Source organism: Theropithecus gelada, chromosome 14, assembly GCF_003255815.1.
Source record: "Theropithecus gelada isolate Dixy chromosome 14, Tgel_1.0, whole genome shotgun sequence".
In the NCBI taxonomy this organism is placed as follows: Eukaryota; Metazoa; Chordata; class Mammalia; order Primates; family Cercopithecidae; genus Theropithecus; species Theropithecus gelada.
The window spans coordinates 50,684,684-50,701,053 of record NC_037682.1 but is presented as its reverse complement, the minus strand read 5'-3'; the positions used below and the strand labels follow the sequence as shown (position 1 = coordinate 50,701,053).

The following is a 16,370-nucleotide window of genomic DNA, read 5'->3' as shown; positions in this document are numbered from 1 at the left end:
AGGCAAGATTAAGGGTCATAATGCCTTTCCATATGGTCATTCCACAACTGTGCCTTATAATTTATCAGAGACTTACACCAAGGTTATATTAGCAAACTTGACCCTATTTGAACCCCAGCAATTCAAGAGGGCTAATTGTGTCATCCTACTCAGCTTCTTAAGAGAATAACTCTGTAAATTTAGACATCTACAATTATCAAATTTATACAACTGCATTGAAACTGAGTTGGTACAGACCTTGTTAAGGTAATTTGTATTGACTGTCTAGAAGTTAGCTCTTAAAATATAGCTTAGCTCAGGGACCATAACTTTTGATGTCTCTTGTTTGTTTGTTTTTGACAACTCATTCCCAAGTGAGTAAAAAAGAAAAATAAACTCAATTTCTTCCACTATACTCTGACAGCACATTTCTGATACCAGATGTGTGGGGATTACTCCCCAGCAGCAAGCAAGCAAGCAAGCAAGCAAGCAAGCAAGCAAGCAGTTCTATAGTAGACATAAGCTAGGTGTCCTATAATTCAATTATTTCTTTTTCTTTCTTTCTTTCTTTTTTTTTTTGAGACAGAGTCTCACTCTTTGCCCAGGCTGGAGTGCAGTGGCACGATCTCGGCTCACTGCTACCTCTGCCTCCCGGGTTCAAGCAATTCTCCTTCCTCAACCTCCTGAGTAGCTGGGACTACAGGCACATGCCACCACGCCCAGCTAATTTTTGTATTTTTAGTAGAGATGGGGTTTCACTATGTTGGCCAGGCTGGTCTCGAACTCCTGACCTCACATGATCCGCCTGCCTTGGCCTGCCAAAGTGCTGGGATTATACGCATGAGCCACTGTGCCCAGCCTAATTCCATTATTTCTGACACCATCTACCCGGAGATAGCGTCAGATCATACTGGTTAAGGACTCAGTCCCACAAGACTAATCCCCACTTCTGATGCCACGCAGGCCTCAGGTTATTTTGCCTGTGCTTCTGACCAACCTGCTGTAAATCAGGGTTCCCTCAGCCCCCTCCCTGGATTCAGATAATTTGCTGGAGCAACTCACAGAACTCAGGGAAACATGTTTACTGGTTTATTACAAAGAGTATTTTAAAGGATACAAATCAACAGCCAGATGAGGAGATACAAAGGACAGGTCTGGAAGGGACCTGAGTACAGGAGCTTCTGCCCCTGTGGAGTTGAGTTATGCCACCCTCCTGGCTTGTGGACATGTTCTTGTACACTTTCCTGGAAGCCCTCACGTGTTTGGCTGCTCACAAGCTCCTCAGACCCAGTCCTTTCTGGATATTTATAGGAGCTTCATATTATAGGCATGATTGATTAAATCATTGGCCATTGGTGAGCAATTTAAGCTTTTTAAAATTTAATTTAGTCCCTCTCCTCTCCCTGGAGGTTGGGAAGTGGAGCTGAAAACCCCCATCCTCTAATCCTGTCTTGATATTTCAAGTGAGTAGCCTCCATCCTGAAACTGCCTAGGAGCTGCGGGCCATCAGTCAACTCATTAGCATACAAAAAGACACTTTGGAGATCCTCAGGATTTTAGGAGTTGTATGCTAGGAAACAGGCACTGGACTAAAACCAAATATGTATTTCACAGTATCACACCAAGTCTGACTTTAATCACCTTCCTACCAACTATTAGTAATCATTGGAACTACTACTCTGCTTGTCTTCTGCTTTCTTCGTATTTATTTATGTAATTTTATTGAGGTGTGTATTTATCTGTTGCTGGGCCAGGACATAATGGGAAGATTCAGGAACTAATCAGATAACCTATCATTTGACCTGTAACTCTTAATTCTAAATAGCTAAATGAATGTATGATATACAGAAATTATTCAAAGACCCTGGATCAAGATAGAAGACATTGGAGCAGTGCTGTGGTGCCATTCTGAAAGGAGAAATCTCTCTTTGTCTTGACTATTAATCAGGGAATCAGGGAGTGGACTTTGGTAGAATACACAGATTTTTCTCTCTTTTTTGAGTTTTCTTTCTTTTTTATTTTAAACTAGAAGCTTTTAGAGTGTTTGTATGCTGTGAATGATACGGACAAGAACATGTTTATGAGATTTAATTTTGTTTGCATGACTAAGTGTTTGAAAGCTCAATTCATTATCTTATTATTATTATTATTATTGTTATATTATACTTTAAGTTCTGGGGTACATGTGCAGAATGTGTAGTTTTGTTACATAGGTATACACGTGCCATGGTGGTTTGCTGCACTCATCAACCCGTCACCTACTTTAGATATTTCTCCTAATGCTATCCCTCCCCGAGGCCCCCACCCCTGGACCGGCCCCAGTGTGTGATATTTCCCTCCCTGTGTCCATATGTTCTCATTGTTCAACTCCCACTTACGAGTGAGAACATGCACTGTTTGGTTTTCTGTTCTTGTGATAGTTTGCTGAGAATGATGGTTTCCAGCTTCATCCATGTCCCTGCAAAGGACATGAACTCATCCTTTTTTATGGCTACCTAATATTCCATGGTATATATGTGCTACATTTTCTTTATCCAGTCTATCATTGATGGACATTTGGGTGGATTCCAAGTCATTCCTATTGTGAATAGTGCCACAATAAACATACATGTGCATGTGTTTTTATAGTAGAATGATTCATAATCCTTTGGATATATGCCCAGTAATGGGATTGCTGGGTCAAATGGTATTTCTTGTACCAGATCCTTGAAGAATCACCACACTGTCTTCCACAATGGTTGAACTAATTTACACTCCCACTAACAGTGTAAAAGTATTCCTGTTTCTCCACATCCTCTGCAGCATCTGTTGTTTCCTGACTTTTTAATGATCACCATTCTAACTGGCGTGAGATGGTATCTCATTGTGGTTTTGATTTGCATTTCTGTAAGGACCAGTGATAATGAGCATTTTTTCATGTTTGTTGGTTGCATTAATGTCTTCTTTTGAGAAGTGTCTGTTCATATCCTTTGCCCACTTTTTGATGTGTTTTTTTTTTCTTGTAAATTTGTTTAAGTTCTTTGTAGATTCTGGATATTAACCCTTTGTCAGATGGATACAGTGCAAAAATTTTCTCCTATTCTATAGGTTGCCTGTTCTGTCTGATGATAGTTTATTTTGCTGTACAGAAGCTCTTTAATTAGATCCCACTGGTCAATTTTGGCTTTTGTTGCCATTGCTTTTGGTGTTTTAGACATGAAGTCTTTGCCCATGCCTATGTCCTGCATGGTATTGCCTAGGTTTTCTTCTAAGATTTTTGTGGTTTTAGGTCTTACGTTTAAGTCTTTAATCCATCGTAAGTTAATTTTTGTGTAAGGTGTAACAAAGGGGTCCAGTTTCAGTTTTCTGCATATGGCTAGCCAGTTTTCCCAACACCATTTATTAAATAGGGAATCCTTTCCCCACTGCCTGTTTGTGTCAGGTTTGTCAAAGATCAGATGGTTGTAGATGTGTGGTGTTATTTCTGAGGCCTCTGTTCTATTCCATTGGTCTATATATCTGTTTGGTACCAGTATCAGAGGAAAGAACAGGCAGTAATGATTGCTGTTCTGCAGCCTCTCCTGGTGGCACCCAGGCAAACAGGGTGTTTTGGTTACTGTAGCCTTGTAGTATAGATTGAAGTCAGGTAGCATGATGCCTCCAGCTTTGTTCTTTTTTCTTAGGATTGTCTTGGCTATGAGGGATCTTTTTTGGTTGCATATGAAATTTAAAGTAGATTTTTCTAATTCTGTGAAGAAAGTCTATGGTAGCTTGATGGGGATAGCATTGAATCTGTATATTTGGGCAGTATGGCCATTTTTGCGATATTGATTCCTCCTATCCATGAGCATGGAATGTTTTTTCATTTGTTTGTGTCCTCTCTTATTTCCTTGAACAGTGGTTTGTAGTTGTCCTTGAAGCGGTCCTTCACATCCCTTGTAAGTTGGATTCCTAGGTATTTTATTCTCTTTGTAAAAGTCGTGAATGGGAGTTCACTCATGATGTGGCTCTCTTTTTTGTCTATTTTTGTTGTATAGGAATGGTTGTGATTTTTGCATATTGATTTTGTATCCTGATACTTTTCTGAAGTTGCTTATCAGCTTAAGGAGATTTGGGGCTGAGGCAATGGGGTTTTCTAAATATGCAATCATGTCATCTGCAAACAGGGACAATTTGACTTCCTCTTTTCCTAATTGAATACTGTTTATTTCTTTCTCTTGCCTGATTTCCCTGGCCAGAACTTCCAATACAATGATGAATAGAAGTGGTGAGAGAGGGCATCCTTGTCTTGTACTAATTTTCAAAAGGAATGCTTCCAGCTTTTGCCCATTCAGTATGATATTGCTTGTGGGTTTGTCATAAATAGCTCTTATTATTTTGAGATACATTCCATTGATACCTAGTTCATTGAGAGTTTTTAGCATGAAGGGCTGTTGAATTTTGTTGAAGGCCTTTTGTTCATCTATTGAGATAATCATGTGGTTTTTGTCATTGGTTCTGTTTGTGTGATGGATTACATTTATTGATTTGTGTATGTTGAACCAGCCTTGCATCCCAGGGATGAAGCCTACTTGATCGTGGTGGATAAGCTTTTTGATGTGGTGCTGGATTCGGTTTGCCAGTATTTTATTGAGGATTTTCACATCAGTGTTCATCAGGGATATTGGCCTGAAATTTTTTTTTGTTGTGACTCTTCCAAGTTTTGGTATCAGGATGATGTCGGCCTCATAATATGAGTTAGGGAAGATTTCCTCTTTTTCTGTTGAGTGGAATAGTTTCAGAATGAATGGTACTAGCTCCTCTTTGTACCTATGGTAGAATTCAGCTGTGAATCTGTCTGGTCCTGGACTTTTTTTGGTTGGTAGGATATTAATTACTGCCTCAATTTCAGAACTTGTTATTGGTTGGTTCAGGGATTTGACTTCTTCCTGGTTTAGACTTGGGAGGGTGTCTGTGTCCAGGAATTTATTCATTTCTTCTAAATTTTTTAGTTTATTTGTGTAGATGTGTTTATAGTATTCTCTGATGGTAGTTTGTATTTCTGTGGGATCAGTGGTGATATCCCTTATATCATTTTTTTATTGTGTCTATTTGATTCTTTTCTTATTCTTACTTATTAGTCTGGCTGGTGGTCAATATATTTTGTTGATCTTTTGGAAAAAACCAGCTCCTGAAATTCACATTGATTTTTTGAAGGGCTTTTCGTGTCTCTGTCTCCTTCAGTTCTGCTCTGATCTTAGTTATTTCTTGCCTTCCGCTAGCTTTTGAATTTGTGTGCTCTTGCTTCTCTAGTTCTTTTAATTGTGATATTAGTGTGTCAATTTTAGATCTTTCCTGCTTTCTCTTATGGGCATTTAGTCCTATAAATTTCCCTTTACACACTGCTTTAAATGTGTCCCAGAGATTCTGGTATGTTGTGTCTTTGTTCTCATTGGTTTCAAGGAGCATCTTTATTTCTGCCTTCATTCCGTTATGTACCCAGTAGTCATTCAGGAGCAGGTTGTACAGTTTCCATGTAGTTGTGTGGTTTCGAGTGAGTTTCCTAATCCTGAGTTCTAATTTGATTACACTGTGGTCTGAGAGACAGTTTGTTATAATTTCTATTCTTTTATATTTGCCGAGGAGTGTTTTACTTCCAATTATGTGGTCAGTCTTAGAATTAGTGCAATGAGATGCTGAGAAGAATGTATAGTCTGTTGATTTGGGGTGGAGAGTTCTGTAGATGTCTATTAGGTCCACTTGGTGCAGAGCTGAGTTCAAGTCCTGAGTATCCTTGTTAATTTTCTGTCTCATTGATCTAATATTGACAGTGGGGTATTAGAGTCTCCCACTATTATTGTGTGGGAGTCTAAGTCTCTTTGTAGGTCTCTAAGAACTTGCTTTATGAATCTGGGTGCTCTTGTATTGGGTACATATGTATTTAGGATGGTTAGTTCTTTTGCATCGATGCATTTACCATTATGTAATACCCTTCTTTGTCTCTTTTGATCTTTGTTGGTTTAAAGTCTGTTTTATCAGTGATTAGGATTGCAACTCCTGCCTTTTTTTTTTTTCCTTTCCATTTGCTTGGTAAATATTCCTCCATCTCTTTATTTTGAGCCTGATGTGTCTTTACAGGTGAGATGGGTCTCCTGAATAGATCACACTGATGTGTCTTGACTCTTATCCAATTTGCCAGTCTGTGTATTTTAATTGGGGCATTTAGCCCGTTTATGTTTAAGGTTAATGTGTGTGAATTTGATCCTCTCATTATGATGCTAATTGGTTGTTTTGCCCTTTAGTTGATGCAGTTTCTTCATAGTGTCGATGGTCTTTACAACTTGGTATGTTTTTGCAGTAGCTGGTACTGGTTGTTCCTTTCCATGTTTAGTGCTTCCTTCAGGAGCTCTTGTAAGGCAGGCCTGGTGGTGACAAAATCTCTCAGCATTTGCTTGTCTGTAAAGGATTTTATTTCTCCTTGACTTATGAAGCTTAGTTTGGCTGGATATGAAATTCTGGGTTAAAAGTTCTTTTCTTTTGGTGGATCACGAGGTCAGGAGTTTGAGTTCAGCCTGACCAACATGGTGAAATCCCATCTCTAATAAAAATACGAAAGTTAGCCAGCCTTGGTGGTGTGCGCCTGTAATCCCAGCTACTCAGGAGGCTGAGGCAGGAGAATTGCTTGAACCTGGGAGGCGGAGGTTGCAGTGAACTGAGATCACGCCACTGCATTCCATCGTAGGTGACAGAGAGAGACTCCATCTCAAAAAAAAAAAAAAAAAAAAAAGAATATTGGCCCCCATTCTCTTCTGGCTTGTAGGGTTTCTGCTGACTTCCCTTTGTGAGTAACCCAAGCTTTCTCTCTGGCTGCCCTTAACATTTTTTCCTTCATTTCAACCTTGGTGAATCTGACAATTATGTGTCTTGGGGTTGCTCTTCTCAAGGAGTATCGTTGTGGTGTTCTCTGTATTTTTGGAATTTGATTGTTGGCCTGTCTTGTTAGGTTGGGGAAGTTCTGGATACTATCCTGAAGAGTGTTTTTCAACTTGACTCCATTTCTCCTGTGACTTTCAGGTACACCAATCAAACGTGGATCTGGTCTTTTCACATAGTCCCATATTTCTTGGAGGCTTTCTTCGTTCCTTTTTATTCTTTTTTCTCTAATCTTCTTGCTTTATTTCATCAAGTTGATCTTTAGTCTCTGATATCCTTTCTTCTGCTTGATCAGTTCGGCTATTGATACTTGTGTATGCCTCACAAAGTTCTCGTGCTGTGTTTTTCAGCTCCATCAGGTCATTTATTTTCTTCTCTACACTGGTTATTCTATTTAGCAATTCGTCTGACCTTTTTTCAAGGTTCTTAGCTTCCTTGCATTGGGTTAGAACATGCTCCTTTAGCTCAGATTAGTTTGTTATTACCTACCTTCTGAAGCCTACTTCTGTCAGTTTGTCTAACTCATTCTCCATCCAGTTTTGTTCCCCTGCTGGTGAGGAGTTGTGATTATTTTGAGGAGAAGAGGCGTTGTGTTTTTCGGAATTTTCAGCCTCTTTGTGTTGGTTTCTCCCCATCTTCGTGGATTTATCTACCTTTGGTCTTTGATGTTTGTGACCTTCGGATGGGGTCTTTGAGTGGACATGCTATTCTTCTGTTGTTCGTTTTCCTTCCAACAGTCAGGCCCCTTTGCTTTTGGTCTGCTGCAGTTTACGAGAGGTCCATTCCAGACGCTGTTTGCTTGGGTGTCACCAGGAGAGGCTGCAGAACAGCAATCATTACTGCCTGTTCTTTCCTCTGGAAGCTTTGTCCCAGAGGGGCACCTGCCAGATGCCAGCAAAAGCTCTCCTGTGTGGGATGTCTTTCGGCTTCTGCTGGGAAGTGTCTCCCAGTCAGGATACATGGGGGTCAGGGACCCACTTGAGGAGGCAGTCTGACCCTTAGCAGAGCTCGAATGCTGTGTTGGGAGGTCTGCTACTCTCTTCAGAGCCATTAGGCAGGGATGGTTAAGTCTGCTGAAGCTGCACCCACAGCCATCCCTTCCCCCAGGTGCTCTGTCCCAGGGAGATTGGGGTTTTATCCATAAGTCTCTGACTGGGGCTGCTGCCTTTTTTTCAGAGATGCCCTGCCCAGAGAGGAGAAATCTGGCAGTCTGGCCTCAGTGGCCTTGCTGAGCTGCAGTGGGGTCTGCCCAGTTCAAACTTTTGGGTGACTTCGTTTACACTGTGAGGGTAAAACGCCTACTAAAGCCTCAGCAATGACAGATGCCCCTCCCCACACCAAGCTTGAGTATCCCAGGTGGATCTCAGACAGCTGCTGTGCTGGCAGTGAGAATTTCAAGGCAGTGGATCTTAGTTTGCTGGGCTCTGTGGGGGTGAGACCTGCAGAGCCAGACCACTTGACTCCCTGGCTTCAGCCCCCTTTCCCGGGAAGTGTAGGGTTCTGTCTTGCTGGCATTCCAAGTGCCCCTGTGGTATGGAAAAAACAATACAACAACAACAAAAAGAAACTCTTGCAGCTAGTTTGGTGTCTGCCCAAATGGCTGCCCAATTTTTCACTTGAAACCCAGGGCCCTGATGGGGTAGGCACCGGAGGGACTCTCTTGGTCTGTGAATTGCGACTGTTCCTCACGGCACAGTCCCTCACAGCTTCCCTTGGATAGGGGAGAAAATTTCCCAACCTCTTGCCCTTCCTGGGTGAGGTGATGCCTCACCCTGCTTCGGCTCACCCTCTTTGGGCTGCACCCACTGTCCAACCAGTCCCAGTGAGATGAACCGGGTACCTCAGTTGGAAATGCAGAAATCACCCAGCTTCTGCATCGATCTTGCTGAGAGTTGCAGACTGGAGCTCTTTCTATTTGGCCGTCTTGCCCGGGAACACACAGATTTTTCTATTTGAATGTTGCCCTGGGTGGTACTGTTACTCTTCTTTTCCAGTCTTTGCCACTCTACATGTAGGTAATTGCCAGTATGAAATAATCAAAAGAATAAGAATCCAGCTTAAAAGAGTATTCAAACACAAGCTGAGGATGCCCATCCAGGAAACGCAGACTCCAAGGAAATAGGGTCAGTGCTTCAAAGTTGAAAAGTTAGGATCATATTTGTATAGGCAGAAAACAAAGATGTTTAGCAGAATAACATATTCCACAAAAAGTTGGCTTCTGAGTTACAGCAGTTTGATTAGTTACAGCTTGTTTGTTTTCTTTTTCCAATTTTAAAGAATATATTTAACATTCCATCTTAAAAAACATGTCTTTGTGTACGAGAAGAAAAAGGGAAGTTAATCTATAATGAAGATCAGCAGTAAAGAGGGAAGGAGTCTTCTCTGACATCCTTTAGTTTTTTGCAGCATTTAGCAAAGCAATGTAAGTTAGGGGGGAAAAAAGGCTAGTCTGTAATCAGGGAAATCAAGGTTGTATCTGCCTAGGTTACAGCTGCCTGTTAATGACTGAGGTCCCAAAATCACATTCCTTTAAGTCTCAAAATAAAAGTTCCAAACTTTGGTTTTGAATTACTTGTTTTCACACAATGAAAATATGAAGAATGACAGAGCATTGGCAGAGAGATGAGTTCATTGGGTGATGAGTTCATTGGGTGGTATTATTTGCTTACTGCTTGTTTTTTGCCTACACTAATAAAAGTTGTCAACATCTATGAGGATAGGGAACAGAAAAAAATGAAAAACTGTACTTTAGTCCAGTAGTTCTCAGTGAGGTCACTGGATCAGAAACTCCATCATGTAAGAACTTGTTAGAAGTGCGGATTATATGGCCCCACCCCAGATGTAGTGAATCAGAAACCTGGGAATGAGACCAGCAGCCTATGTTTCAAGAAACCTTCAAAGTAGTTGTGATAACCTGCTTTAGCCCAGGGATCGGCAGTCTATAGCCTATGGACCTAATCTGGTCTATAACCTGTTTTTTTGTAAGTAAAATTTTATTGAAACAAAACCATACCCGTTTGTTTATTTTAGTTTATGGATGATTTTGTGCTATAGTGGCAGAGTTGAGTAGTTACAATAGAGAACATATAGCCAAAGTATTTACCATCTAGTTCTTTACAGAAAAAGTTTGCTGACTCCTGCTTTAGACCTTAGGCACTAGAGGCCCAAACTCTGAATTTATGAGAATATATTTGCTAATTAAATTGAGGACCATAAGGAAAAAAGATGAAACTTTTCATAGTTTTTACAAATTTTAACCTGTTATTTTTCCCTTTTAGTCAAGGATGCTATCTAAATGGGCCTTTTAATTCAAATCTACTGACTATCCCGAAGCAAAGGTCATCTTCTGTATCACTGACTCACCATGTAGGTCTGAGAAGAGCTGGTAAGAAATCATTCTTTATGACTCAAATATGGGGGTTCTCAAAGTATATGATAGTGTAAACAGTTTTCATCACACATTTACAGCTAATTTTGAATACAATTTCATGTGTTGTGAGTTAACATGATTTAGCAGTTTGGGTTGGCTACTAGTTGACCATTTGCTAATTCTTTCAGTAAACAGTTTTAGAATATCTACTCTGTACCAAGTACTTAGCTAAGCAGTAGGGATTCAGGGATAAAATATATAACTATTTAACTAACCTGAATGGTTGCAGACCCAGGACAAGGGAAAATCTTCAAGAAAGAGTATTTTTTTTCATAGAATAGTAAGTATGGAGAAAAGAATTTTAGTATTAGAATAAAAAAAAACTATGACTTCATCCTGGAAAAACATTATAATAGGAATTTTTTTAATTAAAAGATTATAGAATGATTAAAAACTCTTAGGTGAAAGATATGTTAACAAATACAACGTAGGAATAGCAAAGCAATACTGATAAATTCTGCTTTTAAAGTACATTATGGCTGATATTACATAGATACAATTTTGTGATTGAGATATACAATTACAACATTCTTTTATACACAATACACTACAAAGCATGTGAAGAGGTCAGAAAATGTTACTGATAATCAAGAAAAGCAGGCACTAGAAAAAGATCTACATATGATATTGATGCTGTATTTTACAATCTTTAAAATAACAATGATGTTTAAAAGGAAATGGAAGGAATAATGGCTAAAATGAATGGATACTTCAAATAGAGAACTAGAACACATAGAAAAGAAATGGACAGTCTAGAATTGAGAAATACACCTGATTAAATTAAAAGCTTATTCAATGGTTTAAGAATGGATTGGATACAACAGAATACAAAAGTAGTGAACTTGAAGACAGAGAGAGAGAAAATTTCCAAACTGAAGCGCAGAGAAGGAAAAATACATAAATAACAGAACAAAGTTTAAGAGACATATGGGACATAGAATTTCTAAAATATGTGTGACTGAAGTTCCAGAAGGAAAGGAGAGAAACAAAAGGACGGAATAATTTCCCAAAACTAATAAAAGAAAGCAAATAACAAATTCATAAAGTGCAGTGAGCCCCAAGCAGGATAAATACAAGAAAATCACAGCTAGATATATGAGTCAAGCCTCTAAATTATAAAGAAAACGTTTCAAAAGCAACCAAGCAAGGTTGTTTTTATTTTTCAAGGAACAACAATAATACTGACAGTGACTTGTTAACAGCAACTGTGAACTCCAAAGACAATGGAGTGGCATATTTTAAAAGGTGTCGAAAGAATAAAACTTGACAACATAGAATTCTTTATCCAATGAAGAAATATTCTTGAAAAATTAAATTGGAATAAAAATTTGTTTTAGTATCCTCTCCTGTGACAGTAACTGTGGTGATGGGTATGTTAATTAACTTGATTATGGTAATCATTTCACAGTAAAAATGTAAATCAAGTCATTATGTTGTACACCTTGAATACATGCAGTTTTTGTCAATTATACCTCAGTAAATCTGGAAAAAATCTTTTAGTAAATCAGATGAGAAGCAGAAAAACGTGCATTTTTTTCAAACAAACAAAAGCTGAAAGAATTTGTAGGTGGCAGACCTGTGCTTCTAAGATTCAGTAAAGCAAGTTTCTTAGGCAGGAGGAAAATTATCCAGATTAAACCATGGAACTGCAAGAACAAACCAAAAGCACTGGTAAGGCTAAATAGGTGGGTAAGGATTAAAAAATATTGATGGGTCAAAAAGTGGGCAAAGGATATGAATAGACACTTCTCAAAAGAAGACAATTATGCAGCCAACAGACATATGAAAAAATGCTCATTATCACTGGTCATCAGAGAAATGCAAATCAAAACCACAATGAGATAACATGTCACGCCAGTTAGAATGGCGATCACTAAAAAGGATTATAAATCATGCTACTATAAAGACACATGCACACGTATATTTATTGCAGCACTGTTCACAATAGCAAAGACTTGGAACCAACCCAAATATCCATCAAGAACAGACTGGATAAAGAAAATGTGGCACATATACACCATGGAATACTATGCAGCCATAAAAAGGATGAGTTCATGTCCTTTGCAGGGACATGGATGAAGCTGGAAACCATCATTCTCAGCAAACCATCACAAGAACAGAAAACCAAACACCACACGTTCTCACTCATAAGTGGGAGTTGAACAGTGAGAACACATGGACACAGGGTGGGGAACATCACACACTGGGGCCAGTCTGAGGGTGGAGGCCTGGGGGAGGGATAGCGTTAGGAGAAATACCTAATGTGTGTGACAAGCTGATGTATGCAGCAAACCACCATGGCACGTGTATACCTGTGTAGCAAACCTGCACATCGTGCACATGTACCCTAGAACTTAAAGTATAATAGTAATAAAAAATTGATGGGTAAACACAATAATAACTTTCTTTTAGCATTTATGAAATACGTAGAAGTCAATATATGACAACAATAGCATAAAGGGTAGTCAAGGGGTAAATGGACTTAAATTTGTCATAAGGTACTAGCAATGCTTGAAAAACAGTAAAAAGTTCTAATTTAAGATAAACTAATAATCAAAGATGAACATTGTAATATCCAGGGGGCCAATTAAAAGACCAATAGAAAAAGATATAACTAAAAAGCTTATAAGGAGATAAAATGACATGATTAAAAAAAAACTTGAATAAGAATCTGAGAAAAGAAAAGCAAAAACAGAAGCAAAAACAGAAGAAACACATAAAAAGTAAATAGCAGCATGATGGATTAAGCACACTTTATTACATTAAATATATACCTTTGGGGCAGAGGAAGGGATCTGACTAGAGTTGTCAGTATATTATCTGAAATGTCAAGTTTTGAACAAAAAATTACACTCCAATTAAAAGACAAAGATTAGGCTGGGCACTGTGACTCACACTTGTAATCCCAGCACTTTGGAAGGCTCAGGTGGGTGGATCACCTGAGGTCAGGAGTTCGAGACCAGCCTGGCCAACATGGTGAAACCCCATCTCTACAAAATACAAAACTAAAAAATACAAAAATTAGCCAGACGTGGTGGTGGGTGCCTGTAATCCCAGCTACTTGGGAGGTTGAGGCACGAGAATCGCTTGAACCTGAGAGACAGAGATTGCGGTGAGCCGAGATTGTGCCACTGCACTCGAGCCTAGGTGACAGAGTCAGACTTCATCTCAAAAAAAAAAAAAAAAAGAATCTTCTGACTGCTCACTGGTTGATGTCCAAATTATGCTGATCCCCTGACTTCCAGGAAACCATGCTTAAAAATATAATCAAAAACTTAACAGAAAAAGCTAACAGAGAACTAAGTAACTACACATTGCAGGAGAAACAGAATCTACACAATTAATTCAGGTAAGTCACTAAACAAATAATCAGAAAGAAGAAAACAAACACAAAACCAGCAACATAATAGACCTTTGGTGTTGGAGGGATCTGATATAAAGCTGTTACAGTATTTTATGTAAAATGTACAATTTTTAACAAAAATATATGAAACATGCAAAGATACAAGAAATTTTTGACATATACCCAAGGAAAACGTAACCAACAGAAATTATCCCTGAAGTGGATTAGAGTTTGGACTTAGTATAAAACAAAATTGTGACATGGTTTTAATAATTATAGAGTAAGGCTACTTTTACCTCAATATTGGATTAGTGGTTCTAGCCAGGGCAATTAGGTAAGAAGGAATAAAAGGAAAAAGTAAAACTATGTTTGCAGATGGCATGAGCTTATATATATAAAATCCTAAGAAATTCACTAAAACCTATTATCATCAATAAATAAGTTTATCAATGTGGCAGGATATACAAAAATCAATTTATTTCTATATGCTAACATTAAGGAATCCAAAACTCAAGTTACAAAAAGATTTCCATTTACAGTTAGCATTAAAAAATCTTTGAAATAAATTTAACAAAATAGTATAACACTTTGACAATGAAAACTATAAAATATTGTTGAAATTAAAGAAGACCTAAATATATTGGAAGACATTCCATGTTTAAGGATCAGAAAACTTAATATTATTAAATGGCAGTATTCTTTAAATTGCACTAGATTTGATACAGTCCTTATCAAAATTTCAGCTTTGCCAGAATTGACAGTCTGATGCTAAACTTCATGTAGAAATGCAAGAGTCCCAGAATAGCCAAAACAGTTCTTTAATAAAAAAGAAGAAAAAGTATGAGGACTCCCACTTTCAAATTTTAAAACTTACTACCAGGCTACAATAATTTAGATAGTATGCTACTGGCATAGAGATATTTCTGTTCAATGAAATAGAATTCAGGTTTTAGGAATAAACCTTGACATATATGGTCAAGTGATATTCAACAAGGATACCAAGATAATTCATTGAGGAATGAATCATATTTTCAATAAATGATGCTGGGACAAGTGGTTATGAACATGCAAAGTAATTGATTTAGAATCCTACCTCTCACCATACTGAAAAATTAACTTGAAATACATCATAGACTCAAATGTAAACGTTAAAGCCATAAGAGAGAACAAGTGTCGGCAAGAGTGTGGAGAAAAGGGAAACTTTTGTACACAGGGAATGTAATTCGGTGCAGCCATTATGGAATACAGTATAGAGATTTCTCAAAAAATTAGATAGAACTGACATATGACCCAGCAATTTCTCTTCTGGGTATATACCCAAAGGAAATGAAATCAACACCTTGTAGAGATATCTGCTTTCCCATGTTCATTCACAGTAGCCAAGGTTTGGAAATAACCTAACTGTTAATCGATGGATGAGTGGAGCAAATAATATTTATATATATATATATATAAATGGAATATTATTTGGCTTTATCAAGGAAGGAGATCCTGCCATTTGTGACAACATGGATGAACCTGGAGAACATTATGCTAAGTGAAATAAGTCAGGCACAGAAAGAAAAATACTACTTGGGGTCTCACTTATATATGGAATCTACAAAAAAAAGTCAAGATTCATAGAAAAAGAGTAAAATGGTGGTTACCAGGGGCTTGATGGGGTAGTGGAAATGGGGAAATAGAGGTCAAAGGCTACAAAGTTGTAGATATATAGGATCAAGAAGTCTAGAGGTCTAAAGTACAGCATGAAAACTATAGTCAATAATAATACATTGTATACTGGAAATTTTGCTAAGAGAATAGATTTTTAGGTGCTCTTACCACACATACATACACAAAAGGTGTCTGTGAGATGATGGATATGTTAATTTGCTTGACTGTAGTAACCATTTCACTATGTTTGTGTATATCAAAACGTCATGTTCTATGCCTTAAATATGTACAATAAAAAGAAGCAAAAATAAAAGCACACATTATGAAAAAAGCTTCCATTATACCCTTTGTACTAGAAAATGAACTGGAAGCCAAATAAAAGAAAAAGGATTCCATGGGGAATAAAAGTTAAAACCATAAAACTTATAGAAGAAAACATCAGAGAAAATATTGTGACTTTGGGTTTCGAGTAAGGCATTCTTAAATGTGATACCAAATGCATGGTCCATAAGTGAAAAATATTGATACATCACAATTCATCAAAATTGAAAACATTTGTACTTTAACAGACACCATCAGGAAAGTGAAAAGACACAGGATAAGATAAAATGTTGGCAAATCATATTTGACAACAGGCTTGTATCCAGAATATGTAAATAACTCTTGACAACTCAATAAGAAAAAGAAAAAATGGCCTGATTAAAACATAGATCTCAACCTGGGCAACCTAGCAAGACCCTTTCTCTACAATAATAATAATAATAATAATAAATTAGTTGGGCATAGTGGTGTAACTTGTGGTGGCACCAGCTGCTCAGGAGGCTGAGTTAGGCGGATCACTTGATCCCAGGAGGTAGAGGCTGCAGTGAGCTATACTGATACTGCAGCACTCCAGCCTGGGTGATAGAGCCAGATCCTGTCTCAAAAAAAAGTATAAATAAAAATAAAAGAAGGGAAAGAAAATAGAAGGTCTGAATAAATGTTTCTCCAAAGAACATATACAAGTGGCCCATAACCATATGAAAAGATGCTCAGGATCATTAATATTTTGGAAAATACAAGTCAAAACCACAG

At 38.0% G+C, this 16,370-nt stretch overlaps 1 protein-coding gene across 2 annotated transcripts in view; it reads left to right on the top strand.

The window, feature by feature from the left end:
- The window catches only part of PDE3B (phosphodiesterase 3B), a 212,213-nt gene that overhangs the window by 140,054 nt on the left and 55,789 nt on the right, over positions 1-16,370 (top strand). For both annotated transcript variants that reach the window (XM_025356030.1, XM_025356032.1), the window contains exon 5: positions 10,149-10,255. In XM_025356030.1, coding sequence (XP_025211815.1) covers positions 10,149-10,255 — 107 coding nt within the window. The remainder of the gene's footprint in view (positions 1-10,148; positions 10,256-16,370) is intronic.